The sequence below is a fragment of the Ochotona princeps genome, chromosome 5, assembly GCF_030435755.1.
Source record: "Ochotona princeps isolate mOchPri1 chromosome 5, mOchPri1.hap1, whole genome shotgun sequence".
NCBI lineage: Eukaryota > Metazoa > Chordata > Mammalia > Lagomorpha > Ochotonidae > Ochotona > Ochotona princeps.
Genome location: NC_080836.1, coordinates 106489120 through 106516719, shown reverse-complemented (window position 1 = coordinate 106516719; position 27600 = coordinate 106489120). Strand labels below are relative to the sequence as shown.

Genomic DNA, 27600 nt, shown 5'->3' with positions numbered 1-27600 from the left:
CCGGCCTCCCAGCAAGGCACTTTGGGAAGGGACTCTCAGCTGCTCTCCGAGGGGCGAGAGGCACCCAACATCATCACCCCTCAAGACACCGGATTCTGTGATGAGCGGCACGACGGAGCGGGAACGTCTCTGCTTACCAGCTGCTGCCCAGCCGCTGCCCAGCAGGCCCCTGCACCCCTGCTCCCCCACGCTCACCCTGGCTGCTGGGTGGCTTTTGGGGGTACATCTGGGAGCAGGGGCATCTCTTTTTCCTCATTTCCAGTCACCCTGGGAACAGACACAACTGAAGCCTTCCTTGAGTTGCCTCTTGTCTACTCCATTCAGGTAGACAACACAGAACAGCCAGGGTGGGGGTGGGGCAGAGTGAAGGGTCACAGAGGGACAGACCACCCAGTCCTTGGGGTTCTCAGCTGTCCTGAAGGAAAGTTGTGCTGATTGGAGCCACAGAGTGGCTTGGGGGTGTCGGAGAAGCTGGGGGCCACCCAGGCGTCTGAGGACCCGGCTGGTGGGGTCCTCCTCGTGGTTCTCTCTGGGGCGGCGGTGACCGTGAGCAGCAGTGGAGGGGTGTGGTGCCTTGGGAGGGAGTCCAGCGCAGGGCAGTGACGCTCTCCGTCCTGCTTCTTCAGGGCTGCTGGGGCATCACAGGCTTCTACAGAGCACAGACAATGCACATGTGAGCGTGCATGAACGGACACACGGAGACATGCCCAGACGTGCCTCCCAGAGTGCAGAGAGGCCCCCCAAGCTGTGCACACAGGCCTGCATGGACGGCTGTGCGCATGTGTGTTACCATGAAGACAGTACTGGCTGTTCCCCTCCTCCCGCTGGGGTTCCGCTGGGTCAGAGAGCCGCGGTACACCGACTTCCGGTCAAAAGAGGCGTGGTCTTTGCCTTTGGGGAAGTGGGGAAAGGAGGGCGCGTCAGCCATGGCTGCCCCCAGACCAGGGCTCGGCCGCCCCAGTGTCCCAGAAGGCGCATCTGAGGGGACCCGGCCCCTTGCCTTGACTCTGTGAGAACCTCGGCACCCTTCTTTTGGTCTGGGGACCCTCACATGGGCATGCACACGTCCTTCCCTGACCAACCAAGTGTCCTCCTGTCTGCTCTGCTCGGATCAGCGCTCTCCGGGGCTGCACCTGCCTTCCCAGCAGCTGTTCCTTACCTGGGCTTTTCATCCATGCATCCCTACCAGGGGTAACTCCAGGGACATGCCTCCCCCAGGGGATCCCAGGTACTGGGCAGGGAGGACACAGGCAGCCTCAGGAACAGGCACTCGGCCAGTGTGTGGCTGGCCCTGGCAGACAGGGGATAAGCACCCAGGCTGGTGGCAATGGGAGGAGAGGAACAGGAGGTGCCCTCTGACCCCAAAGTACCCTTAAACTTGTAGACTCAAGGCAAGTGGCCTGCCATGATGAGGACCGTGAAACTGCCCATTCTCTGGTCATGGATGTGAACCTCCATGGGAGCTCTAGCAAAGATAGGGCTTGAAATCCCCTTTGAGTGAGCGTGGGCACCCGGGCACCCCCACTGTGGCTCATGGCCCTGGGTCAGGGGTCAGCCTTGGGCACCAGCTCTGTGGCTCGTGGCCTTGGCTCCTCCCCACCTCACCCAGCACCGGGCACTCCTTGGCATGCTCCTGTCTGTGCCCGGCTCAGGCCTTGGTCCTCCTGCCTGTCCCATCTCTGAGCCAGCCACCTGTTTGCACCTGTTGAGCTTCCAGCACACATTCCGCTCCAGCAGGACAGAGCTGTGCCCGAGCTCGGCCCGAGCTCCGAAATCGACATCTGTTCAAGCTTGTATGCTCTCCCATGCATGTTATCACACATGTGTGTTGTTCTGTGTGTATGTGTCAGCTCTCTGTGCTGTCCCACTGAAGTTGACACAGTGAGGCCAGCTGGGTTCCACATGTGTACCACGCTCCGAGTCAGCCACCTGTCAGGGCTGCAGCTATGGCGGGGTTTGATTGATGCGGTATAGGGGCAAAGCTGAGGTCGGTGGGAGCAGGAGGTGCCAATGGGGCTCAGCAGTGGGGGGCTGGCCATGGTCCCTGTCACCACCAAGTGACACCCAAGGCTAGAGGACACCCCACAACTCCTGTGAGAAGGACTTGTGTACGGCAGGACGGTTCAGGCTGGAAGCCATGAGCGCACTGCTGCCCCTGGCAATCTCTCAGCGGCAAGTCCCCGTCATCCAGAGCCCTGTGGCCTGGGGGCTTCCCAGAAGTGGACACCAGCCATGTCCTCCGATGCTCCCCTGGGTGGGCTGAGTACATGGCGGGCTCTCACCTGCACTTTTGGGCATGTACTTCCTCCGCAGAAGATAAGGCACGGTTGTGGGCTGCAGGAGAGAGCCCAGTCACAGCCTGGTTGTTGCACCCCATCCCCCTCTCCCTCTGCCCCCAGTCTCCCTGCCCCACACGTGCCCACTGCCCACCCAGGGACCCTGATCAGCCTGCTGGGTGTTCACCAGTACGTAAGCAATGCCCGCTTTCACTAAATCAGTGTCAGATCCTGGGACAGAATCAGACGAGGAGGGCGGCCAGCCTTGGGGGTGTGGTGAAAATCACGTGGCATGGTTATGCCACGCTGGGTCTGAACAAGTCACTGTTCTTGCTGTACCTCAGTCTGCTCCTCTGTAGGATGGGCCTGCAGTACTCCTGAGAGCACTGCCCTTGGTGGCCCACTGTCACATGCTCACGGCCCCTCCTGGCCTTTCCTGATCCTGCCCTTGCCTCTGTGTGCCCAGGAGAAAGGCAATCCTGGCCCCACTGTGCCCCGGGCTCGCCTCTCTCTTGGCAGAGCCCCGGCCATCTTCCTTCTTAGCCCACACTGGCGTTCAGGGTACGGACCACATACCTGGACTTCTGGGGGCTCTGCACTCGGCTCCTTGGGACTCTTGTCGGGGGTCGCAAGAAGGCGGGGCACAAATATCTAGAGGACAGGAAGGGGCTTCGTGTCACTGCTGCCTCACTCTGTCGCCAGACGTGGGCCGGCTGTGCACAGGGCAGGACCTCTCTAAAGCCCTGCTGAGGCGCGGGGTGCCCACCTACCACAGTCCACCTGGAATGTGGCGGAGAGGAGCTGGTCTCTGAGCTGTATGGGCACAGCCTGGCTCTGCCTCCCCCTGGACTCACCCTGCTCACACCAATCCCGGTGGGGAGCTTTAAACTGTCATTCTGGAGGATTTTAAACTGTGTGTTTGTGTCTGCATGTGTTGCGTGTGTCTGTGGGTTTTATGCATGCACATGTATGTGTTTGTATGATGTGTATATACCTACATGTATGTACACATGAGCTTGTGTGTGTGTGTGTTTGCATCCCCCATCTCTGGGTGAGTTCCAAACACTTGGGCACTAGGGCCGCAGGAGACAAGCAGGAGCTAAAGGGGAAAGGAGGGGCGCGAGGCGGGCTGCTGCTGGGGAGCAGGGACCCCCTCACCGGGAGGTTTGATTTCCTCCGGGGCTTTCCCGACGGCTTCACCGTGAGGCCCGCTGCCTGCAAGGCGGCGATCCTGGACTCGATGGCGGACACCTGTGGTGGATGGACAGACAGACGGGCAGTCACTCAGATGCACCTGGAAGGCCCAGCAGGACAGAACAGCAAGAGCGCCTGCCCCGCCCACACCAGAGCCGCTGTGCTCTGTTCCTGGAGTCTCCGGGGGATGTGCCCACTGCCCAGGCTGTCAGCAAGGTGGTGAGTGCTCCTGGTGTCCCACCCCAGCAGGAAGGGAGGGGCCTGCGGGAGCGGGCAGTGGCTGCGGGGAGGGCAGCTGCGGGCTACCCCTGACCCAGCACTGTCGCCACCTGACTGGCACTACTCCTGCCCCCTTAGGCCGCTCTGTGCAAGGTGGTCAGAGGAAGCTTCTGGTGGCAGACACATCCCTGTCCAGCCATGTGGTCCTTGGGGCCTCTGCCGGGCCTGCCTCCCACACTCACCCCTCCTCCCTGTGCCCCAGTGATGGGGTTACAGCTGCTGCTGATCCCCGAATGGGCCTTTACAGAGTTGGGGCTCAGGGGCCAGGACAGGGCAGGTCTCTCAGGTGCCCTGTGCACATCCACCCAGTCAGCGCCATTCCCCACCTTGTGAGCCCTGGGCACTGGGCTACCTCACTCTCTGCCTGCTGAACCTCAGAGGCCGTCGCTGCCACTCTGTCCTCCAGCTCCGACAGCTCGGCGGCTGTGCTCCTGCTGGCCTGCACCGGGACTCCGGGGTCCTGGGGGCTTGTTTCTTGGCCAGGCGCTGGGCCCGCCCCTGTGCACACCTGGAAGACAGAAGGGGGCAGCAGCTGACCCCCCCGCTCGAGGCCCCTCCCAGCCGGGGCTCTGCTGCCTTCTGGGTGCCTCCAGCTTGTGGACAAGGCCCCACGACCCCCTGCAGCAGGCTGCCTGTCCTGGGGTGGGGGTGGGGCCTGTCCCTCCCTGGCTGCACCTTCATGGGGTCCTGCCGGGGTTGCTGGGGAGGGGCCCCAGCTGGGGGAGCACCCCCGTCTGGCTCCACTTCCTCTTCCTGGTCACTGATGTTGCTGGTCAGCTCCTCCAGCTTCCTCCTGAGGGCCTCCTCCTCCCTGTCGGCCTCCGTGTGTGCCCCAGCAGCTGCAGGCTGAGAGAGCGGAGGGTCAGGTTCCCACGCAGCCGGGGCAGGCACCCTGAGGTCCCCATCCTGTGTGCCCTAGGCCTGCAGAAGCAGGCTCCGCAGGTGCACATAGCACCTGGACTAAGACCCACACTGAGGTCCTCTTCGCCGTCACTTCAGATAGAATATTTTAACTATGCTACTACGCACTCATGAAGCCCACTGTCAGCACTCCCTGCATGCACATGGGTGTGTGATCCGCACCCCAGTACCGCCTGACCTTTCCCCACGCTGCCCCCAGCCCAGCCTGGACCCATTGTGAATCTGGCTTCTTTGGGGCCCACGCCCAAGTGCCACCAACGCTGCCTTGTCCCTCACTGTCGGCCTTCCCCCTAGCGTCATGCTCTCGGGGGTCTCCGGTCTGAGGCCTGTGTCTCTGGCCCACAACTCCCCGCCCCCATGGCCGCTGGTAAAGGCGAAGGAGACAGTGAGCCCAACCTGGGGTCTCCACCCCACGAGCACAGTTCTTCCCTGCATGCCTCAGACGGCGCCCATGTCGCCTTGCTCTGGTGCCCCTGGCCTCAGGTCCTGGCCTGCAGCTCTGGGTCCTGGCCCACAGCTCCGGGCTGCTGAGGCTCAGGGGGTGCTGCTGGTCCCTGGGTGACCTGGACCCCATGCCCCTATAAGCCCCCCTGAGGACAGATGGTACATTTGGCTGTAGCACTTCCTGAGCCACCCACTTGGCCTGCCAGGTGGTCTCCCCGTTGGACTGTGTACCCGGCTTTCCCCAGGCTGAGTGGCTGTGCACTCTGATTTCTGTGTGGACAAGTGCCCATCCATGCCAACGGGTGCCCTGCCCTGGGATGCCTTGCCACACTGCTCATCACTCCTGCCTCTACCTGGCACACGTCATGGCTGTGTGATGCCACCTGGGACCTCCGGTGACTTCCTGTCCCTTGTCTTGCATGAGCCTCAGGCAGAGGCCAGGGAGCCATGTCTGTCTGAGCATGCGGCCTATAGAGCCCAGAGTCTCCTGTTCAGAGCCAGTCTACTTAGCCCTGGCGAGTTTCCAGACACAGACTCCAGCTCGTGTACCCTGGCCCCCAGGTTTGTCAGTGACATGGAGCTGCAGCCCGTTCCCCAGGAAGTGTCCAGCACCGACAGCAGCCAGGTGCCACTGGCTTCCTGTGATCCCGATGCGTGGATGGGACCGGGGCTAGCAGGCCCGGGGTTGTCAGCCTGACCTGGCTGAGCAGCCGTGAGGTGGCCCTGCTGTGTGCCCTGCAGCCAAGGATCGCCAAGGATAGTCCTCCGGTCATCCCTCCCCGATCAATGCGATCAGCCTGGGGCCGGGCAGGGTGCAGAGGGCCTGTCTGCAGCCAGCCGTCTTCCTCCCAGCCTCTTCAGTCTGCCTGGCTCAGCTGCCACCCACTATGGCCTGCATGGTCAATGGCAATGGGCTCCTTGCCTGCTCCCTGTCCACTGTCCCTGCTGCAGCTGAGGTCACCCTTGGCACCCAGAGTCCACTGTCCCCTCCTCAAACCTCGTGCTGTCCAGGATAGAAGACGGGGCCAGGGCAATGGCTGCTGCTGGGGTCTGAAAGGGTCCCCAAAGGTCCTGTGTGGGCATCTGGAGGCGGGGTCTCAGGGGTGGCTGGGTGGGATTGGATGAAGTCAGGATGGGGACCACGTGAGGGTGCCAGAAGCTCTGCTTGCCTTGGGAAGGCCCTGGTCCTGCGCTGAGCAGGTGCCAGCTTCCATCTGTTGGACGACCCCACCACCCCGGAAGACTGTCTTGTTGGACGGTGTGCGTGAGGTACCTCCCAAGTCTCTGGGTTGGGGCCCTGTCCCTAGCCCAGCGGGGTGGAGAGGGCGAGGCAGAGGGCAAGGCTCCCCAGCTGTGCACTGCAGCTGTTACTGTGGGGGGAGTGGAAGTATTAAGGCCTTCGGGCCTCCTCCCCTGCCCCTCCATGATGACCCCACCCCTGTGTTTCTGACTTCTGAACGGAGGAGGCAGCAAGGCCCTTACCACCGGTGGCCTGTCAACCTTGAACTTAATTTACAGAACCCTGGGTCACCTGATGCCAGTGACCTAAAAACTGCCAAGTCTGTCAGAGTCTGTGCGAGCAGCAGGAAGTGGCCATGACACCTGCTGATGACCACTGTCCACCTCGGAGAGCACCCACCCTGCTGGGACCCGGGCCCCAGGGGCTGCAGGGCCGAGCGAGCTACCCCTGCTCTGAGCTCCCTCACAGCTGCACTCGGGGCACTGTGGTGGCAGAGTGCTTGGCATGGGGCCTGGGTGGGAGCAGATGACCCCAGGTGGGCTGTGGGAGTGCTCTGTATGTCATACCTGGCCAGAGCTCACAGGAGTCTGCCTGGGCTGGGTTGGCATCTCAGCACCCATCCCGAAGGGGCCTGGGGTAACCTCGGCCCAGAGAGGCAGCCTTTGCTCTACAGGCGGGTCAGCAGGTGCCTCCTCTGACACGCTCCTTCAGCTCCAAGCCCACAGCACAGGAGACAAAGAGCGGCCCAAGGGCCCAGCCCTCTCCCCGACTGGCATGCAGGACCTGCCCCTGGAAGCTTAAGGCTGCCAGGGAACGGCGAATGGCTCAGGCTGGGGAAGTGAACTGGGAGACCTGTTTCTGAGGCAGAAGGTTCTAGAACAGCAAGCCAAAGCTGAGAGGGACCCTGTGGGGTTCAGTGGAGGGGCATGAGCCCAGTAGAAGAGGAGACAGCTGCAAGCTATCTGGGTTGCTCACTCTGGGAGGTTGCAGTGGTGTTGGCGTGGGCAGGATTGCCACGGCCACGCTGGCCAGCACATCATGTCTCATGGCCCTGGGGCACCGGTGGGCCAGGAGGCACTGCAGGCGGCTTCCTCCCCACTGAGTCACCTGAAGCCTATTAGCTCCCAGACCGAGCAGCCAGAAAATCGATTCTCCCGGGCCCTTCCGTGTGCCTTTCCTGCCATTATCTCATTTGCGGCTCGCCTTGTTTTAAGAGGGGGAGATGACACCTGTGAGCCGGTTAATCTGAACTTAATGGCACCGCGGGAGCAGCACGGGCTGGGGTGGCCGGGCTCAGCCCACGCTACCAGGGCCGCTGCCGCCTGTCGCATGCGACACCCACAGCTCAGCGATCGATGCTTGAGGCCGGGCTGGGCCGGGGCCAGCTGTGTCTGCCAGCTCTGTGTGAGAGGAGGGACGGTACCCCGACCTCCCAGGTCTTGAGGAAGGCCAGTCATGGCCACTTTGCTCCAACTCGCAAAGCCACTTCCTGTCTCAGAGACAGGGAGTCTTCTGGAATGAAGCCGACACAGGCCCAAGCTCATCCTGTGTGACAGGAGCCACTTCCCTGGGGGCCCGCCAGGCTCACCTGAGTCTATGTGTGCCGGCCCCTCCTGCTGCCTCTTAGCCGACTGCATAGGGCTTATTGCTTATTCAATAGTAAAGCAGTTTTCCTTGTCTAGCACCTGTGGTGGCAGACGGTTTTTCTGGGTCAGGAAATGACTTTGGCTTTGAAATCAATTCTAGTTCCCCACCAGCAGCACCTACGGTGGCGGGGGCTGTCAGGAGCCCTGCTGTCTGACCTGGGCAGGGAGCAGGTGTCAGGACCACCGGGCTTGGCGGGGCCTGTCAGGAGCCCTGCCGTCTGACCTGGGCAGGGAGCAGGTGCCAGGACCACCGGGCTTGGCGGGGGCTGTCAGGAGCCCTGCTGTCTGACCTGGGCAGGGAGCAGGTGCCAGGACCACTGGGCTTGGCGGGGCCTGTCAGGAGCCCTGCTGCCTGATCTGGGCGGGGAGCAGTTGCCAGGACCACGGGGCCTGGATGTGGCTAGACATGGTCTGTGTGCAGCCCCAGCAGGGACCCAGGCCAGCAATTAAAGGGCACCACTCTGAGCTGCCCCTGCTGGCAGTGCTAAGGGGAAACTGAGTCATTATGTATAACCTGAGCCGGCACTGGGGACCCCGGGGCCTCAGCCCTGCGCTCTGTGGCCTCCTCTGAGCATCAGCTGTTCTTTGTACGACTTTCCCCACGCTCCCTTGTCTGCAGAGCTGTGACTTGAACATGCGCGTGCAGACAGGATGCCCAGGTGGCCTGTGGACAGCTGTGGGCTCAGGCAGTGCCAGCACATGGGTCTGTCCAGGACCCCGGGCTGGGGGTCTGCTCTGAGAGGCTTCCTCTTTGGGCCCAGCACTGGCCTCCTGCTGACCTCCATGAGCGTCAGCTGGGGCTGCCACCGAGGTACAGAGCCTGCAGTCGCAGACACTGCCCACATCGCATAACCCGTGTTACAGCCAAGCAGAGGACATAGCTAACTGTCCAGTGAGGACAAAGGATGCCAGCACAGGAGGCCTGGCTGCTGGGGTGGCAGCTGGCTGAGAGCCACCGGGGTCACTCAATAAAGCCTTGTTGCACATAGACACTGTGAGTCTAACCCTTGAGAGGCAGAGACACAACACAGACCCACACCCACAGAGAGGGGGGCGGGGGATAGAGAGGGAGAGAGGGAGAGAGAGGAGGAGAGAGGGAGAGAGAGAGAGAGAGGGAGAGAGAGAGAGAGAGAGAGAGAGAGAGAGAGAGAGAGAGAGAGAGAGAGAGCAGGAGCTCTATCCTATCCGCCCCTATCTCCTACTCACTCCCTAAATGCCGGCATGGCCTGGGCAGGGCAAGGCCAAAGCTGACCACTCCATCCAGGTCTCCCTCTTTGTAACACTGTTCCTTGTGCAATGGCAGGAAGCTGGGACCACGAACGAGCCCAGGTGCTGTGGGGGTGCAGGCCTCTTAACTAGCATCTGTACCCCAGGGCAAACGCCCATCCCTGGTTCTGATCTTCATCTCACTGCCTCCAGATGGGCAGATGCTCGGCCAGTGGGGAGCTCTCTGCTCTGCCACATGGGCCCTCCGCTGGGCCCCGCAGGCCAGGCCCCTGGGCAGACTCAGCTTCCCTTTCTGCCAAGGAGGCAATGTCCGGGCCTGGGCTCTGTCTTCGATGCATTAGCCTGGTGATCCCAGTGCCCTGGGCTGTGCGCTTCAGCACCCTGGGCCTTCTGGGGTCGCTCAGCACTCCTGACACACTGGGCGGGCAGGCACCTTCAGAAGGCAGGCACCCACAGACAAGGCTCCATTGGCCTGGGATGGCTTTCCTGAGCCCCCGGGAACGCTTGCCCCAGATCCCAGACCTGTGAGAAGGCTCAGCCCATGACAAGAGGTAGAGGAGCGCCTTGTGTTCCTGTCAGGTCTCAGTGAAGCCCGCCCCGCTGTGCGCCTGGCCTAGCTGTGCGCCGGCCTAGCTGTGCGCTCACCCTAGCTGTGTGCCTGGCTCCGCAGTGTTCCCAGCCCCGCTGTGTGCCCGGCCTAGCTGTGTGCCCGGTCCCGCGGTGTGCTCGGCCTAGCTGTGTGCCTGGCCCCATTGTGTGCCCAGCCCCGCTGCGTGCCCAGCCCTGTTGTGTGCCCGGCCTAGCTGTGTGCCCGGCCTAGCTGTGCGCCCACCCTAGCTGTGTGCCTGGCCCCGCTGTGCACCGAGCCTAGCTGTGTGCCCAGCCCCGCTGTGTGCCCAGCCTAGCTGTGTGTCCGGCCTAGCTGTGTGCCCGGCCTAGCTGTGCACTCACCCTAGCTGTGTGCCCGGCCCTGCTGTGTGCCCAGCCTAGCTGTGTGCCCGGCCTAGCTGTGTGCCCGGCCTAGCTGTGTGCCCAGCCCCACTGTGTGCCCAGCCTAGCTGTGTGCCCAGCCCTGCTGTGTGCCCGGCCTAGCTGTGTGCCCGGCCTAGCTGTGTGCCCGGCCTAGGTGTGTGCCCGGCCTAGCTGTGTGCCCAGCCCCGCTGTGTGCCCGGCTTAGCTGTGTGCCTGGCCTAGCTGTGTGCTTGGCCTAGCTGTGTGCCCAGCCCCTCTGTGTGCCTGGCCTAGCTGTGTGCCTGGCCTAGCTGTGTGCCCAGCCCTGCTGTGTGCCCAGCCCCGCTGTGTGCCCGGCCTAGGTGTGTGCCCGGCCTAGGTGTGTGCCCGGCCTAGGTGTGTGCCCAGCCCCGCTGTGTGCCCGGCTTAGCTGTGTGCCTGGCCTAGCTGTGTGCCTGGCCTAGCTGTGTGCCCGGCCCTGCTATGTGCCTGGCCTAGCTATGTGCCTGGCCCCAGGCCTGGCAGAGTGCAGCTGCAGGCCTGGGGCTCCAGTGCCCCCTTACAGCCACCCTCCTCCAGTACTCTGGGTGTCCTGCCTCTGGGCTCATCAGGGACAAAGTGCCCCCAGTCCCACCCTGTGGTTTCACCCTTGGGGCCTGGGCTCCCAAGGGGATGGAGGTGAACTGGCATCATTTATTACTTCAAAGAATTTCTGGGCACTGTGGTTCTGTGTGAACCATTTGGGCCTCTCTGCCAGGCAAGCCCACCGAAATGTGCTGGCTCACGGGCAAGCCAGCACGTGCGCAGGAGTGGCTGCGGCAGGGCCAGGCACTCAGGGGGCCGCGGGGTTCAGACTGCATTCCCTCCCAGATCAGCATCTGTGGAGTGAGGGGTTCTCACGGTCCCACAGACGCTGCCTGCTCGCGCGGGATTTTCTCAGAACCCAAGTGAAGTCTGTTTGGAATAGCACATCACGTGTTCCTCTCATCAGACACGACAGCCTGTAAACCATCCGCCTTTGCAGACAGGGCTGCAGGGCTGTGTGGTACAAGAGGCCGGGCCCAGAGGGCACACGTGACGCACCCTGAACCACGGAGCCAGAGGTAAGCAGGTGGCTGTTGCGGGGAGGGGGCTGGGAGCACCTGCTCGGGGGTACGGGACTCTCAGGTGTTCCCAGTGCCTCGGAGTTGGGGTGGCTGAGCCAGGCCCCAGGAGCCGAACAATTTTACGTTGGAGATATGACAGCTGAGGGTCTTGGGGTGGGATGCAAGGGCTCCACTCTGGGCACGGTCAGCAGGCGAGCACCATGCACCTGGGTTACCTGAGTGACTGGCAAGGTGCCATCCTTCTGTGCCAAGTGGATGGATGGCCCCGTGGCAGCCCCAGGGCTTGCTTCATCTGAGCTGTCCACCTCGGCCGGGAACTGCAAGGAGAGCTGGCCACTGCTGCTGTTGTCTGTCCCTTTAGAGAAAGGATAGGTTTGAGTGTGCTAGCCAGTGGAGGAGGAGAGCTGGGAGTGTGAAGGTGGGCCACGCCATGCCTGTGGGAGTTCATGTGGGAAGGGGGCAGGGGCAGGGGCACGCGCTCTGTTTAGGGGATGAAGACGTGCCCAACTCTGGAAGCTGAAATGCAGCAGGGAGCCACTTCAGAAACAGGGTGCTCCTCTGTGCCCCGTTCCACGCTCTGGGCAGGGCTTGGACAGCTGGCACCGCACATTGGCAAAGCAAATGCCAACGTGATCCCAATCAACTCCCAGCCCCACATGTTCACAGAGCAGCCAGGGCATTTCTGTACATGCAGGGTCTGGCCACACTGGCAAGGTGGCCGTTGGCGATTTCTCCTTCCAGCTGGGACACAGGCAGGCCTTACTGGGCAGCCTTTTCTGAAATGCTTATTTCTAGGCTCCAGCAACAGGAGACGGCACCATGATTGTGTCTGAAGTGGCCCCCACTTCCAGCTGGCCCAGAGGGCACTACCTAGGGCACGCAGGAGTGAGCAAGGAGCAGCGTCCTGCAGGTGAACCCCCGTGCTAGGGTGCTGCTGTCTGTGCGCCTGCTGTGCCCTGGGCTACACAAGGGCACAGTGACTCCCACCAGCAGCCCGGGGAAGCATGTGTAGGTGGGACGGAGCTGGTCGCGGCACTGCAGCGCTGGCTACACATCGGCTCAGTCCCGGAGGCCTGTGCCAGGGACACCCGATCTGACCCCTGCTGCTGTGTTGAGTCACTAACGTCAGCTGTGGCAGACAATGGATCCAAGCACCTCATGAGTCCCCAAAACCACGGAAAAGACTGGATGTCGTCAGAAACACGATGCTGACCACGGGCCAGCTCTCTGCTTTCTCAGCTCGGCACTGCCACACCCTGCCCACAGGGTGGAGAGGCTGTGCGAAGGTTAGTGATGGGGGCTGGCAGGGCAGGGCAGAGAGGCCACAGCTGCCCTAGGGCAGGGACATTGAGTCTGCCCCTGCTGCTTGCGTTGGGGGACGTGAGACCACTGGAGGAGAGGTCGGTCAGGAGTCACTTGTCACTGTTAGGGGGACACAGAGCCCTGCTTCCTCCCTCCCCTGAGAAGCCCCCAAGGTGCTGGCCAGCAAGAGGGACCCGAGTGGGGCAGCCCTGGTCCCTGCTGGGCACCGAGAGGGGGAGATGGAGGCAGCACTGTTTCCCAGCCGGGCTCCCTGCGAGCATGGCCACTGTGCCCCCCGGCTATGTAGGCTGTATCAGGTGCCTCAACCCCTCCACTCTCCACTCCCACTCCCTCAGGGCCAAGGAAAATGCTTCCATCAACAGGGGAGTGTTGTCTCAGCACCTGCTGACACTCTGTTGGGACCCGCTCTCTTGACCTCTGGCGCAGGGTCAGGCTCGGGGGTCGGGGGCAGGGTGGGGTCTGTGGCCCCAGCCATTTTGGGACAGCCGTGTGTCTGCTCAGCAATGTGGCCGCTCGGCTCCTGTGTGTACCTCACAGTGGATGCACCCAGCTGGGAGGGCAGGTGGCTGCTCGACACACAGCACACAATTCAGGACAAAGTGTGAGAGGGGCTGTGTCAAACAGCCAGGGCATGTGGTAGGCGGGTTTCCCAGTGCCCCTCCCTGGACACAGCCCATCTGGAGGACCCCATTGGCTCCCTACTCAGGCATGGCCCCTCTGCAGAACCCCGGCAGGGGCACTCACCTGGAGTAGCAGCCACCCCCGGGCTGGGCCTGCTGGCATCTCCGGGTGAACGGAGCTCTTCGGGGGCCTCCTGTCCGCAGGCCCAGAAGCTGTCCAGTGGCTCTGCTTGGTGGGGCTGGCACCTGGAGGCGCCCGGGTTGGCCTGCTGCAGGACGACGGTCTCCTGGGAGTAGGCCTCACCTGGGAAGGACTGAACACCCCGAGTCAGCCCCTGGCGTGGCAGGCCTAACCAGTGCACACTGGCATCACCCAAGGAAGCTGGCATGACACACCTCCCAACCTCCTGTGGTCATGTCTCCGTCATTTTAAGAACTATGCCAGGGCTGGCACTGTGGCATAGTGGGTAAAGCCAGAATCCCATAGGGGGCTGATCTGAGCCCCAGCTGCTCCACTCTGATCCAATTCCCTGCTCATGTGCCTGCACCCACATGGGAGACCCGGAAGAAGCTCCCGCCCCTGGTATTGGCTTGACCAAGCCACGGTTGTTGAAGTCCTTTTGGGAAGTGAGCCAGTGGGCGGAAGCTCTCATTCTTTCTGCCTCTCTCCCTGTAACTCTCTCTAATAAAAAACAACAAACAAGCAAAGAAAAAGGAACCGTGCCCACAGCATTCATTGTCGACAAAGTGGGGGTTCCCCAGTGACACCCCGGTCAAGCCTGCAGCAGCTCCAGGAGGCCCCAACTTGCTGGGACGTTCTGACACGTTCATCTGTCAGGGCTGTGGAATCCCTCTCATTCACTGTGCACGTGGCCACTGTTGGCAGGGTCAGCGGGGGGCAGCAGGTAGGCACAGACTTGCTGGCCATCCAGCACCCCTGGGTGAGCGGGGGCAGAGGCAGAGCCCACTGACCTGCAGGCTGCACGTGGCCTCAGTATCCAATGAGAAGCCGGGGGGCAGCGTGCAGGACTGTGTGGAGTGGTCCGAGTCGGCCTCCAGGTCCAGCCCGTGGATGGAGAGGCGGCGCTTCTTCTTGGCAGGTGCATGATGAGTGAGTGAGTGAGACTTGGGTCAGGCCAGCTTAGCGGACGGACGGGAGCACACGCCCTCACCCCCTGCCTCAGTCCTCGGGCACGGACAGGCTCTTCCATGGCACATCTGCTCCCAGGCCCAACTGAGGCGGCCCTGGGGGTGTGCACCCATCACGAGAACCTGGTCTCCAGAACCCCCCAAAGCACAAGGACCTCACTGGGGGCTCCGTGGGTTACCAGGACAGGTGGAACCTCTCTCCACCTGAGGGGCGGTGTCTCAGGGTTCCGGTAGCCAGCGCAGGCCCACTGTCTGCAGGGCTGGGGTTGGCATCCCCTGGGAGCTCCACAGGCTTGGCCTGCTCAGTCCTGACCCTCTCTGATTACGGTCCCTTTTAAACGTCAGTCGTGGAGGGGGTACCCTGGGTGCTAGGCCATGTGCTGTGAGCTCAGGAACCCGAGTTCTCAGGCAGAGTGTGGCTGTGCAGACCCCCTGCCCATCTCAGGCCACCTCTCCTGCCCACTGCCCCCTTCCTGCCTGCCAGACAACCCAGGGCTCACCCAGACATCTGCACCCCCACAAAGGAGTTGGAAAATGAGTGAATCCATAAATCATCCCCCACACCTGCCACCCATCGGACAAGGCTCGTGGCTGGTGGTCGACAAACGTGGGGAGCTTGGGGGTCTCCCTCATGGAGGATGTGGCAAGCCTATTGCATCCCGGGACCCCAGGCTCCTTATCACTGGCCTGTGGGCAGCAAAGCGGTCCATGCACAGCCAGTGGGGTAGGGGAGGACTCACTCTGAGGCCGTGAGGTGGGGCCTGGGTCTCAGGGCTCTCCGGGTCCTCCGGGTCCTCCAGGTCCTCCAGGTCTTCCGATTCTGAGTCTCCCTGCTCCTCCGTCAGGTCGCTATCCCCACTTATCTCGCCGGAGCTGGGCTCAGCACCCCCTGCAACAGACACCGGCATGGCTCCACTCAGGACCCGAGTGACACAGCCTTCTGACCGGGCCTCACCCACCTCGCCCTGCATCCACGTACGCCCTTACGCACCATCCACCCACGCACTCAACACCATCCACCCACGCACTCATGGACCATCCACCCACGCACTCATGCACCATCCACCCACGCACTCATGCACCATCCACCCACGCACTCAAGCACCATCCACCCACGCACTCAAGCACCATCCACCCACACACTCATGGACCACCCACTCACTGTCCGTTCATCTGCTCGTCTGTTCAGGGTCTCTGCTGGCTCAGAGACCTACCCACCCAGATAGCAGCTGCAGCTGGCCTTGTTGGTAATAGGTAGATCTATTTATTTATTTAAAAGAGTTGGGAGATGGAGAAACAAAGATCTTCCTGGTTCACTGGTTCACTCCCCAGAAAACCGCAATGGCCCGGCTGTGCTAGTCCAAAGCCAGGAGCCAGGAGACTCTTCCAGATCTCCCATGTGGGAACAGGGGCCGTCCTCTGCCGCTTTCCCAGGCCACAGACAGGGAACTGGGTCAGAAGTGGAGCAGCAGGGACTTGAACTGGTGCCTACATGGGATGCCAGCAGCAGAGGCAGTATGACAGCACCAGCCCCATGGTGCGTGTCTTAACCACAGCATTAGTTTGGGCTTGGCAGTGAGTTACCCACGGGGCCTGCCATGTCTGCAACCATCCACCTGCTACTCCTGTGCTGAGGCTGGGCATCCCTAGGGGCTGAGCACAGGCTTGGTCCCCAAGGCAGGCAGCAGGGACAGGGCAGAGTCTGTGGGACCCTTGGGGAGGTTCCTGGGTCACTGGGGCTGTCCCAGAGCATTCTCACAAGAGGGCTCTTACATGGGCATCAGGCTGCACCCATTATGGGTTTGCTTACAGCCTAAGTGAGCCTCCCTCTGCCCACAGCCCTCCCTCTGCACACGTCCCTCCCTCTGCACACGTCCCTCCCTCTGCACACGTCCCTCCCTCTGCACACGTCCCTCCTGCACACAGCCCTCCCTCTGCCTATGGTCCTCCCTCTGCACGTGGTCCTCCCTCCACACACGGCCTTCCGTCTGCCCACGGCCCTCCCTCTGCCCACAGTCCTCCCTCTGCACACGGCCCTCCCTCTCCACACAGTGCTCACAGCCCTCCACCATGCTCTGCAGACACCAAGCCCATGGGGCTGCTGGTGTTGAACTCCCCAGGTATGACTGATGGTTGCCATGGTGACAGAGGAGGGTGGAGCTTGCTTAAAGCCTTGTACATCACTCTGACCCCAGGCTACAGCTTGGCAGGGACAGCAGAATTTTGGCACTGCCCTGAGGGAATGGAGCCACTGTTGGACCCATGGCGGACACAGGCCAATATTGCCCACCAAGTAAGGGCTGAAACGACTCCGCTTCAGGCTCCCTGCACGCTGACTCCCTGGCCGTTCTTTCTGCTCCTTTGCAGCCCCTTCTCTGTGTCTGTCTGCCTGAATGCTACAAGGGAGAAAGGCCCGTGAACTGGGGTTTCTTTGAATAAAAGTTGGCTATATTTTTTCTGTACTTGGTTGTTTTGTCCCTAGGTGTGTGGTTGGCGAATCTGACAATGACCCCTTTCCTCTCTGTGAGGCTGTGTGGCCAGGGGCACTCCCTGTGGTAAGGGACAGCCGCCTGTGGCCCCTGCACCTGCTGGGCTGACGGTGACTGGGACTGGTGGAGGGAAACAGGGCCTAGAGCTGGGTTGTGTGTTCCCAGATGGCAGCTTCACCCACTAGCCTGACTGCAGGGGCAGTGAGGCGCAGGCCCGGTGCCCACCTCCTTCTTTGTCCCCGGATCTTTTGACCCCGAGCCCCCAGGCCTAGTTGCCTGCTCCTCTTTCTTCTGTCCACTTTGGCCTGGTTGGGCCATCTCCCCTGGTCATCATGGAAGTGACTCTGTAAACACAGCCAGGTTTGGAGGGAGCTGCAGAAGGCTTTGCTGGTGCTGCAGGGCTCAGCTGCATCTTGGAGCTGCTGGCTACCCTGGTCCTACAGCCTGACCTCCTCTCTGTGCCCTGGGTGTGCCAGGCATTTGCTGATGGAGGCTGTGCTGCCACCGCCAGAAGGCATGGGACTGTGTGCGGAGCCCACCCGTGACTGGGACTCCTGCCTGTAGACCTGGGCCTGCTCTGCACCCGGCTCTGCCTCACCAGCTGCTCCCTGCAGGGGCTGCCCGCAGTGTATTCCTGTGACCACCAGCTCCCCTACCCTCCCTGGGCCCCATTGCTACTTCAGACTCAGGTGGGGAGACGTGAGCCCCAGGGTGTGGCACAGGCTGGCACAGGTGCCTCTGGGGCCGCCTGGCTCCACCCTCTTCCCCAGCCACACTGTTCTACCTAACTTCTCATGGTGAGGGATGCCCGGTTCCAGTCCTGCGCCCCAGGAAGCGCTTCCTGTGGCTTCATTCCCCAGGTAGCAGTGTCCGCACCCGCTGGCTGACCATGGCAGCATCTCTGAGGACGAGCAGCTGGGGCTCAGCACCCAGCGGGCGCTTGGTCACCCTGCTCCTACGGAGGTTTCCCAAGCTGCCCTGAGATGGAGACACATGGGTGTCACATGTCCATGTGCCAGCCAGCTCTGTGCCCACTCCTGCCTCCCATTCCCAAGCCACCTGGGCCGTGGATAGCCTGGCATCCCAGACTTGCTGCCAACCCAGCAGCCATCTCTCTTGTGGGTCCAGAAAGGCAGCTTCATTGGCCAGACAGACACAGAAACGGCCAAGTCGGGGACAGTGCCTGAGAAGAGGCCTTGGGGAGAAATGAAGAAACTGCCAAGGAGCCTCTCGCACCCCTGGCCCTGAGCCGCTCCCTGCTAGGCTGCTTGCGGGTGCTGGGCCGGGGAGTGCGGCGGGAGCTGTCACTGGACTTGCCTCTGTGGGCTCTCGGCTTGACGGTGGTGAGCTACGTGAGGCAGTCCGGCTTAGCTTTACAGCAGACTCCAAGGGGCCAGCGTGTGAGCCCCGCCGTGTGTCTGTGTGAGCTCAGCAGGGGCCAGCCTGGCTGGCCATACTGGGACCACGAAGCCGGGAAGGAGACCCCCATGAACTTGTCCTGCATCGGGAGGCAGAGTTAGGCTCACAGGCTGGAGGACGTCCCCTGCCCTCCTTCCCGAGCGCCCCGTGCCTCTCCTCACCGGGAGCAGGGGCTGCAGGACCGTTCTCAGGCCTCCTGGGCACTCACAAACCCAATGCAAAGCCACAGCAGGTGCTGGGCAGGCGGAGCCAGGTGGGCTGCTGCTGCCCACAGCGCCACCTGCTGGCCCGTGGGGTTCCCATGCAGCTTGCTGGGGTGGTATGGGGCCGCGAGCTGCCCTTTGGGGCTGAGGTCCCCAGGCGCTTTTCAGCACGTTTGCCCCATCCTCAGGCCCTGTAGCTGGGGCCAGACCGGACTTCCTGGCTGCATAGAGCACCCTGTGGCTGGCCTCATGCTGACCGAGTGGGTGTGGGGACACCGACTTACGGATGGACCCCATTCTGAGTCAGAGATGACAGCCATGAGCCAGGCAGCCCCAGGGACTGCGCAGCCCCTGCTTTGTGCTGTCTGTCACAGTGGGGTGTCAGCGGGGCCCCTTGTACTCCTGAAACTGTCCTGGCTCGGATGAGTGCATGGTGTTCTCCTGCTGCCCCCGCTCTGCCCACACCCTCCCGCTGCAGGTACTCAGTCACACATGAGGGTGGCTCAGGGGTCTTGGCCCTAAACACTGACCCCTGCAGAAGCGCCTGTGTCCAGTTTCTTAACTCACCAAGGAGGTCAGGGTGTGTGAGGACACTTGATCCACGGCCACTGCACTGCTCTGCGTGCACCCAGAGACCCACCCAACCCCGCAGATGGAGCCATCTGGGACAGAGACCCCAAGTCACCCCCAGCCCCCCAACCCAGCTCCCTCAATCCACACAGGACACGATATTTTGGATTCACAGTCCCCAAAGAGCATCCTGGGACTGACGGCTGGAGTGGGTGCCTGGCTGGTGGGTAACACACTGTGCGGGGTGCCCACCAGCTTCCTGCCAGTGTGTGCTGGTGCGCTGGTCCCTGCTGCCATGAGGGAGGCCTGGATTGCTGGGTTCCTGGCTCTTGGTTTCTACCTGGCCCAACCCCAACTTGTGTGGGCACTTGGGAAGTGAACCAGTGAATGGGAGATCTCTGTCTACCTCTCTCTGGTTTTTGAATACATTTATAAAACCACCGCTTCATTCTCAGCAGGATCCCCGAGGCCTTGGCAACGGTCAGAGTCACATGGGTGCTTCGTCCAAAAGTCCGGGCCTCGAGCCAGATGTCAAGGCGCCCATGCCTGACGAAGGAGCCTGGGAGAGTCCACCAGCAGCTGGGCTTGAGGAACGTGGCCTTGACCTGTCCAGCTGCTGGGAAGCTCTGGCAACAGCACCCCTTCATGTGGGGCTGCCGTCCGCACAGCCCAGGCCGGCAGGGGCAGAGGCCTGCTCCTCATTCAGGAGGCAGTGCAGCTCATGGGCTAACTCGAGCATAGCATTCAGGCAGCAGCACACAGCGCACACCCACTAGGGACGTCTGAGGGACATCGCGTCCTCCTCCTAGGTGCGCCTGTGGCCTGTGGGTGCCATGTCGTCCCTACCCCTCCATGCCAGGAAAGTCCACAGGTGCCACCTCCTCCCTTGAGAGCCTACAGGAGCCACCCCTCCCCTGACAACCTACAGGTGCCCCCCCCACAGCCTACAGGTGCCCCCTCCCCCGACAGCCTACAGGTGCCCCCCTCCCCTGACAGCCTACAGGTGCCACCCCCCTCCCCTGACAGCCTACAGGTGCCCCCCTCCCCTGACAGCCTACAGGTGCCCCCCCACCCGACAGCCTACAGGTGCCCCCCGACCCGACAGCCTACAGGTGCCCCCTCCCCTGACAGCCTACAGGTGTGGTGTCCTGTCCTCCCTCCCCATCCCACCAAGGAGCACCTCCAGGCGCCATGCCCTCCTCACCTTCCCGCTGCAGCCTCCCATACAGGTACCGGATCACCTTGGCACTCCCGAAGCGCTTGAAACGGGCCCGCACGTGCTCGTAGTACCACTCCAGGGAGCCCATCTTCACCACCCTATGGGGAGGGGAACAGTGCAGTGGCATCTGCCCACATGTGCCTGCCCTCCCCGGCCCACCCGTGTTGGGGGGACACGCCGGGCACAGCACACCTGGCCAGATGGCAGGGGTCACAGAGCCAGCCCTGCTCCTCAGGGTGGACGTGGCTGCAGCTCCTGCAGGTGAAGAGGCCGCAGTCCAGGCACTGCCGTCTGCTGTTGACCAGGAGCCGGTAGGGCTGCAGGCAGCGGGCGCAGTGCGTCTCGTTCAGGTGGGCCGTGTCTGCCAGCAGCTCCCGTTTGCAGCTCTCCTTCTGGATCTGGCCCTTTAAGCCCCTTTGGGGAAGACGGGAGCAGGAAGTGCACCTCTTTGCAAGGGGCTTCAATGTGTACATGCGCACATATGCCTACACACATGTGCACAGCCACACACATGCACACAACCCACGCATGGGACCTCTCACAGGCAGCTGGACAAAGGCTTCAGCAGACAGCCTTCCCTGCAGTGCCAGCTCCGTCCTCCACCCTGTCCCTAGGGCAAGACCAGCACAGTGTGTATACACAGTTGTAGAGATAATAGTTAGAATGGAACCGTGTTATTTTCATAGGAACAACACTGAAACCTTCCTTGCGACTTTTATAACTGTCCCTGGGGCAGGGGGAGGAGGGCCCAGTGCCTGAGTACAAGACCCGGAGGTGTTTCCACTACAAGCACTGTGGGGTGGTGTTGCTCAGGGACAAGGGTTGCGCTGTCTCCCTGGGTCTGTGTGGGTGTGGCCCATGGCTCGGAGAGGTTCCAGCAGAGCCTGCACCATCTGGTTTGGAGTAGCATGGCTTCCTGGTGCACCTGCCAAGTGTGGCTCACGGGAAGATGTGGCCCCAGATAACCACGGGCGTGTTCTGTTCTGGCCTTCAGTGACAACTGCCGAATGTAAGGTTTGCACATAAGACGAGATAAAATTAATCCCTGGCTGGCGGTGAAAAGCAGGGCAACCCCAGGTGGTATCGTTCCTGGCGTGTGATGGGGCACTGCTGGGCACTGCTGGGCAGCTTGGCCAGGCCCCGGTGGTAGGAGCTGACCTCACACATGTCCTTCTGCAGCTTGCCACCAAGGCCTGGCCTAAGCCCACTTGAGCCTGGAGGGACTCATGGTCTGTTCTCTGTCCACCGTCGTCGCCCACATGAGCTGGGCTGTCACTGCAAGGGGAAGCAGGGTCACCGTGTGCGGTCAACAGCCAGCTAAGGGCTGCAGAGCGGAAGGCGGACACTTGCCTCCACTGACAGCTGCCGGCATTTGGAGGTTTCTGATGAGATCTGTGCTCAGGCGGCCATGGCCTTCTCTTGCTTTGCGTAAGGAATTGATTGAGGCAGTGACACATCAGGCATAGGCAAGATGCGTTCCAAGATGGAATAATGCGTTCCGACACAACAGAACAGCTAAAATCCACGATCGGGGGCTCGGGTTTTGTGTTACAACCAACCTTTCAGAAAGGGCTAGTGCCTGGTTCTGATGTCGGCACAGCCTGATATGAAAGGGGTGATTCCAAGACGCTGGTGCGAGGCTACATTTTCCCGAAACGCTGCAGGTGCAGAACCTGGGATGGGACGCAGCAGTCCACCTGCTGCCCTCGAAGGGATGGCCCCAAGCGGAAGCACGCCGCTTCCCAAGGGCAGGTGGCTGTGGACTCCCACTAAGAGGCTTGTTGGTTTCAAGAGAATGTGTACGTATTGTGAAACCCTCAGTTTCAATTTCTCACATGACAAGTGCTGATGACTCCAATGTTTATACACAGCAGTTCCCGGGGCACGCAACAATTTCAAAATGTGAAGGTACCTTCTGTTTTCCTTCCCTTCCCTTTCTTTCCTTTCTTCCTCTTCTTCTTCTTTGAAAGGCACATTTACAGAGAGAAGGAGAGACAGACAGAAAGATTTTCCATCCACCAGTTCACTCCCCAAATGGCTGCAAAGGCTGGAACTGAGCCAATCTGAAGCCAGGAGTTTCTTCTGGGTCTCCCAGTTGAGCTCAAGGTCCCAAGGCTTTGGGCCATCCTCTCCTGCTTTCCCAGGCCACAAGCAGGGAGCTGGTTGGGAAGTGGAGCAGCTGGGACATGAACCGGCACCCATATGGCATCCTAGCATGCTCAAGGCAAGGATTAAGCCACCAAGCTATCGTGCCGGGCCCCACCCTCCAGTTTTGAACACAAGTTTTGCAGTCTGCAGGATTGAGTGGGAAAGAGCAGCTGACTGTCCCGGCAGCCTGGAGGGGAGCTCTGGGACCCACATGTCTGAACCCTGCTAGCTAGCTGACCGCTGGCACCCCGGGTCAATTCCGGTCAACTACCTTGAGGCTGCCAACATGGGGAGCTGTGATTGGTGGACACAGAATGGAGGCGGGAGATTCGTGCTCTCTGGGTGGAGCAGAGACGATGTCAGGGAGACACCAGAGGGACACCCCTGGTCACCTTGGTGGGGATGGGGAGGCTGGACCCTGGTGCCACAGGAGCATGGCAGCTCATGTACACGTGATGGGCGGCACCTGCTGTGGCCACAGGCCCAGGCCCAGCCTGGGCTGCTTGCTGCTGTTGGGGGGTGGGGCGGTGTGTTTTCGACAACCTTGTAACCTTGGTTGCCAGGGACAGGATGACGTGAGGAGCTGAGCCGTGGAGCCGGGGGCTGGGTTGAGGTCTCAGGGCTGGGCGCAGCCTGCATGCCCAGGCCCAGCCAGGGTCATCTGCATTCTGGACGCAGAGCTGGCCTCACGCTTTGCCCTGGGCCCAGTGAAGAGATGGCAGATGGCGTGTGCAGTCCAGGGGCCCAAGGCTTTGGGCCATCTTGGGCTGCTTTCCCGGGCCATTAGCAGCGAGTGGGACTGGAAGTGGAGCAGCAGGAACTAGAACAAATACTTATGTGGGATGCCGCCGACTTCAGTTTCTTTTGAGTCAAAATGAATTTATCTTTTCAATTCATTTTCAGGGGTATTTTGGGATAGGATGTGTTGATAGAGGAAGAGCCATCGCATTGATGCCAAGTCCTGGTGGCACAGGTGGATATGGGGGCGCTAACAAAGCCTTGGACAGTCTTCTGAAGGAAACGGCTAAGGGAATGATAAAAACAGTGATGAGGAAGGAAGCGGGGCAGCGGCATCCTGTGGCCAATCTCTCAGATGATCTCCGAGCAGCTGATCTCCAGGGCCTGTCTCGGCACTGAGGTCCCGCGTTGGCCTCTGCGATCCTCAGACTTGCCCTTGGCCGTCTGCACTGCATGGGGGCCTGGTATTGCTTCAGACAAACCTCGGGCGTCCGTGTGTCTCCAACTATCTCAGGAATTCCGGTCTGTTTGCAGAGAGCACTACCTATTTGTCTTTCCTGGCCTCGTGTTTGACTTGCAGGCTGTGCCCCTTGAAAAAGGGTGTGTTCCTTTGAGGGCGGCCTCTGCGCCCTCCCCCCCCCCGCGCCCAGGACAGGATGAGTCACCAGGGCTCGCTGGGCACCAGCTGGGTGTCCCCTGGAAGGCGAGCCTCCTGACTGCCTCCTCCTGTGCCACACAGGCGCCCTGAGCAAGGCAGCATGGAGAGAAGCAGCTCCCGCCCGTGGGCCTGAGGCCTGGCCAGGCCGGCTTCCCTGCAGGGCTGGCTCTGCTGAACCCAGGCGGGCAGAAACCCAGGGGTCCAGGCCTTCCCAGTGTGGGGGGTAGGCACAAGCTGGGGCTGTTCTTGGGCTTTCCCTTGGGAAGGCTCACTTGGGCGTTGCTTTGTATTTGTGTAGCATCAAGAAAAATCTTAACACTGGCAATGTTTTCTCTGCTTAATGCCTTTTTTTTCGAAGTCTGATGGATTTGAAAAGGAAGAGGAGGGGCGGAGAGAGAGTGGGAGTCTTGCACTTCCTGGGTCATTGCCCAGATGACCGCAATGACCAGAGCCAGGAGCTCCATTCTGGGCTCCCACGTGGGTCCCTGAGCCATTGCCCGCTGCTTTCCAGGCACATTTGTAGGAAGCCGCATCAACAGTGGAGCAGCCGGGACTCAAACCCGCTCTCCCATTGGATACTGGCTCCCCAGGCAGCAACGAGCCCACTGAGCCACTTCATGCCCAGGTGACCAGGAGGAGAAGGGGACACACCAGTGAGCTACTTTTCCGGAGCCCAGTGTGGAGGAAGACTCGGGGACGGCACTGGGACACTCCCAGCCACTTCTTCGGAGCCCAGTGTGGAGGAAGACTCGGGGACGGCACTGGGACACTCCCAGCCACTTCTCCGGAGCCCAGTGTAGAGGAAGACTCGGGGACGGCATTGGGACACTCCCAGGAGGGAGGAAGGCTCCACTGCCCGCCCCCAGCCCTCCTGCACAGACATGCTTCTAAGGAGAGAAGCTGGGTTGGGGCCAGAGCTCCCAGACAAGGGATTCACGAGGTGGCCCCAAGTATAGGGTGACTCCGGAGAAGGACAGCAGGTCAGAGAGGGTGGGAAGGACACACTGTGTGTGCACACGTATGTGTGTCCATGTATGAAGACCATGCACACACATGTAGGAATGTATGCACACACAAATGTGTTCATATGTGCACACAACCCACATGTGTCCATACATATGTGCATGAATACATGTGTGTGCTCAAGTGCATGCTCATGTGTGTGTGTGCAGGTGTGTATGTGTGCATGGGGGTCTCCTTTGCTCTGCACAGGGTGCTGGCGAGTGTGTCTGGGCTGGCCTCAAAGGTGCTGGGGAGCAGTGGGTTTGGGACACTGGCTGGTGGTTGGGCCTTGCTAACGTGTGGCACATGAGGTGAGAGGGGGAAGGAAGGGGCGTCAACCAGGGCTCCTGGGCACCTGGCCTGGCACACGGCTGGCCTGTGGTGCGGGCGGCATTTCCACTTCCGGCTTGAACGTGCTAGGACAGGTCCAGCAGACACCCTGACCAAGCGTGTGTTTGTTTAGTGAGTCAGCTCAGGTCTTGGCTGAAGGTGCACGCTTGGTCACTGTGTGCCCTCTACTCAGTACACACGGCCACTGAAGTTCAAGTGCAAGTTTCCCAGTTGTATCAGCTATACTTGAGACACTGCAGCTCTGCGGGGCTGGCAGCTGCCATCCTGGAAACACACACAGAGCAGTCCCAGGGCAGAGCAGAGAGCTCTATGGGCAGTGCTGGACTCCAAGCGGAATGGTGATGTCACCCAGGAGTGGGGACGAGGCTGTGGCCTGCGTGTGGCACAGCAGGGGAAAGCTCTACCTGTGATGTCGGCATTCCGTATGCCGGGTTGGCCCAGCTACTCCACCTCCAATCAGCTCCCTCCTGATATCCCTGTGTGGTGGCAGCCGGAGCCATTGCCAGGAAAGAGCTGGGGGGAGTTCCTGGCTCCTGAATGTGGTCAGGCCCAAACTTGGCAGCTGTGGACATCTGAGGAGTGAGCCAGTGGACGCAGGGTCTCACTCACTCTCTGCTTCCTGACTCTGTCACTCTCTCTGTCTTCCTGACTCTGTCACTCTCTCTGTCTTCCTGACTCTGTCACTCTCCTTTCAAATAAAGGCAGAGGCGGCTCTGCCTTTTGTGGCCGATTTAAAGTAACAGGAGCTCAGGCAGCAGACAGAAGCAAGGCACCTAGAAACCCAGTAAAAACCTGCATTCACTCTGCATTCCTTGCTGATCTCAGAGAGGGACTGTGGGTCACGGCCAGCCCTTCTGGGCCCAAGTGTTCCCCTGACCGCCCTGCTGCTTCCAAGGCTACTGGGACATTCCCACACAGCCTCTTCCCACCCTGAAGGCATTTGGGGCATTCAGAAAGGACACCTCCTCCACCTGCAGCAGGACAAAATAACCCAGCCACACTGCCTCCTCCTGGCGCACGCTGCGCCAACGGCATGCGGGTGCCAGCTGCGGCTGCCCCATCTGGAACAGGGGCTCCCAGAACCCACCACACCTAGCCGTCCGTCCAGAAGGTCTCTTTCCCTGGAGGCCTTGGAGGTTGCCTGTGTGTCTCCCTTGGTGCTGTGAAGGTAACAGAGGGCCACGAGACAAGGGAAGACATCACAGTGAGAGGCCCAGGGGCAGGAAGCCCGTGGGAACTTGTGTGACCAGGGCCCTGGCAGATAAAGCAGGACGTGTGTGTGTGTGTGTGTGTGTGTACACTACCTGTGTGAGTATGTGTGTATGCGTGTGGACACGGGCAGGTGTGTTTGCGTGTGGATTTTTGTGTGTGAGTGTGACATGGATATGGAAGTTGCTGGTAAATAGGGCGTCAGGCCCGGCTCCTTGGCATCACCCGTTTGCCCTCTCATCTCCGTGTCTTCATGGCAAGCACTGGTGGCCCGGCCTGCCCTGGGACACTGGCAGAGGCAGCTCTGCGCTGCAGCAGCTGGAAAAGTGGGTCCCGGCTTGCCAGGGCCTAGCTCTGCCCACCCCCAGATGGGCGAGAGCAGTTTCCTGACGCCTGGTCTCAGGAGCAGGGACCAGAGGGGGGAGTGGGAGTGGGTGCCGCTCTCAGAGACCGAGTTCCTTCGCCCTAGTCCTGCCACGGTCCCATCCCCCAGCTTGGGCAGTCTACACTGGACACAGCAGTGAGGGGGAGCTTGGGCATGGGCCCTGGTATCGCGGATGTGCGATGCTGAGTCGAGTTCTTGGGAGGGTTGCTGTGGGTTCACTTTTGGAAGGCTTATGCCACAATGCTACTGGCAGGGCCCGGCAGGGCACCCGCCAACCCTAGCAGCCAGTGAGGTGGCAGCGGCGGGAGGAGGGTGGCTTAGGATCTGCTCCTGGCCTGCTTCCTCCTGGACCATGCTCTGTCCACCCCAGAGCCCCTTCCGTGTCCCTTTTGTGGGTGCTCTGTGCCCTCAGCGCCCTCTCCTGCTGGGCAGCTGGAGTTGAGCGCATCTGAAAAGGCGTCGTGGTCCCCTCCCAGACCCACTCCCTCGGGCTGGCCTGAGCCCAGCCCCCACCCTGTCCTCAGGGAATCACGCTGCGACCCTGGACATGTACCACCTCACAGCCATGTGGGGAGCCAGACCGCTCATCCCAACCCTGAGGAGGCAGAGTCAGGCTGCTGCCCCTCGCCCTTCACCGCGTGCCAGCGCCGAGGGCACCCCCAGGTGACTGCCCCCCGGAGAGGGGGACACTGCAGGCGAGGGCCACACTTACTCCAGTCTTTCCTCCTCCTTCCTCCTGAGGTCGAAGTCCCGCTGCACGACCTCCCAGACATGCCTGGCTTCCTCATCGGTGAGCTTGGAGAGGTCCAGCTTCCTCCCCATGCCAGCGTGCA

At 61.3% G+C, this 27600-nt stretch overlaps 1 protein-coding gene across 1 annotated transcript; it reads right to left on the bottom strand.

The window, feature by feature from the left end:
* Positions 1 to 450: 450 nt before the first annotated feature.
* Positions 451 to 27600, bottom strand: MLPH (melanophilin). The gene is made up of 14 exons (XM_058665171.1): positions 27480 to 27600; positions 20469 to 20690; positions 20262 to 20374; positions 15117 to 15265; positions 14200 to 14319; positions 13352 to 13541; positions 11500 to 11639; positions 4425 to 4595; positions 4102 to 4257; positions 3435 to 3527; positions 2853 to 2927; positions 2283 to 2334; positions 791 to 891; positions 451 to 649 (listed from the first exon to the last, which is right to left on the bottom strand). The coding sequence occupies exons 1-14, from the start codon at positions 27587 to 27589 to the stop codon at positions 623 to 625; spliced, it is 1719 nt and encodes a 572-aa protein (XP_058521154.1). The 5' UTR covers positions 27590 to 27600; the 3' UTR covers positions 451 to 622.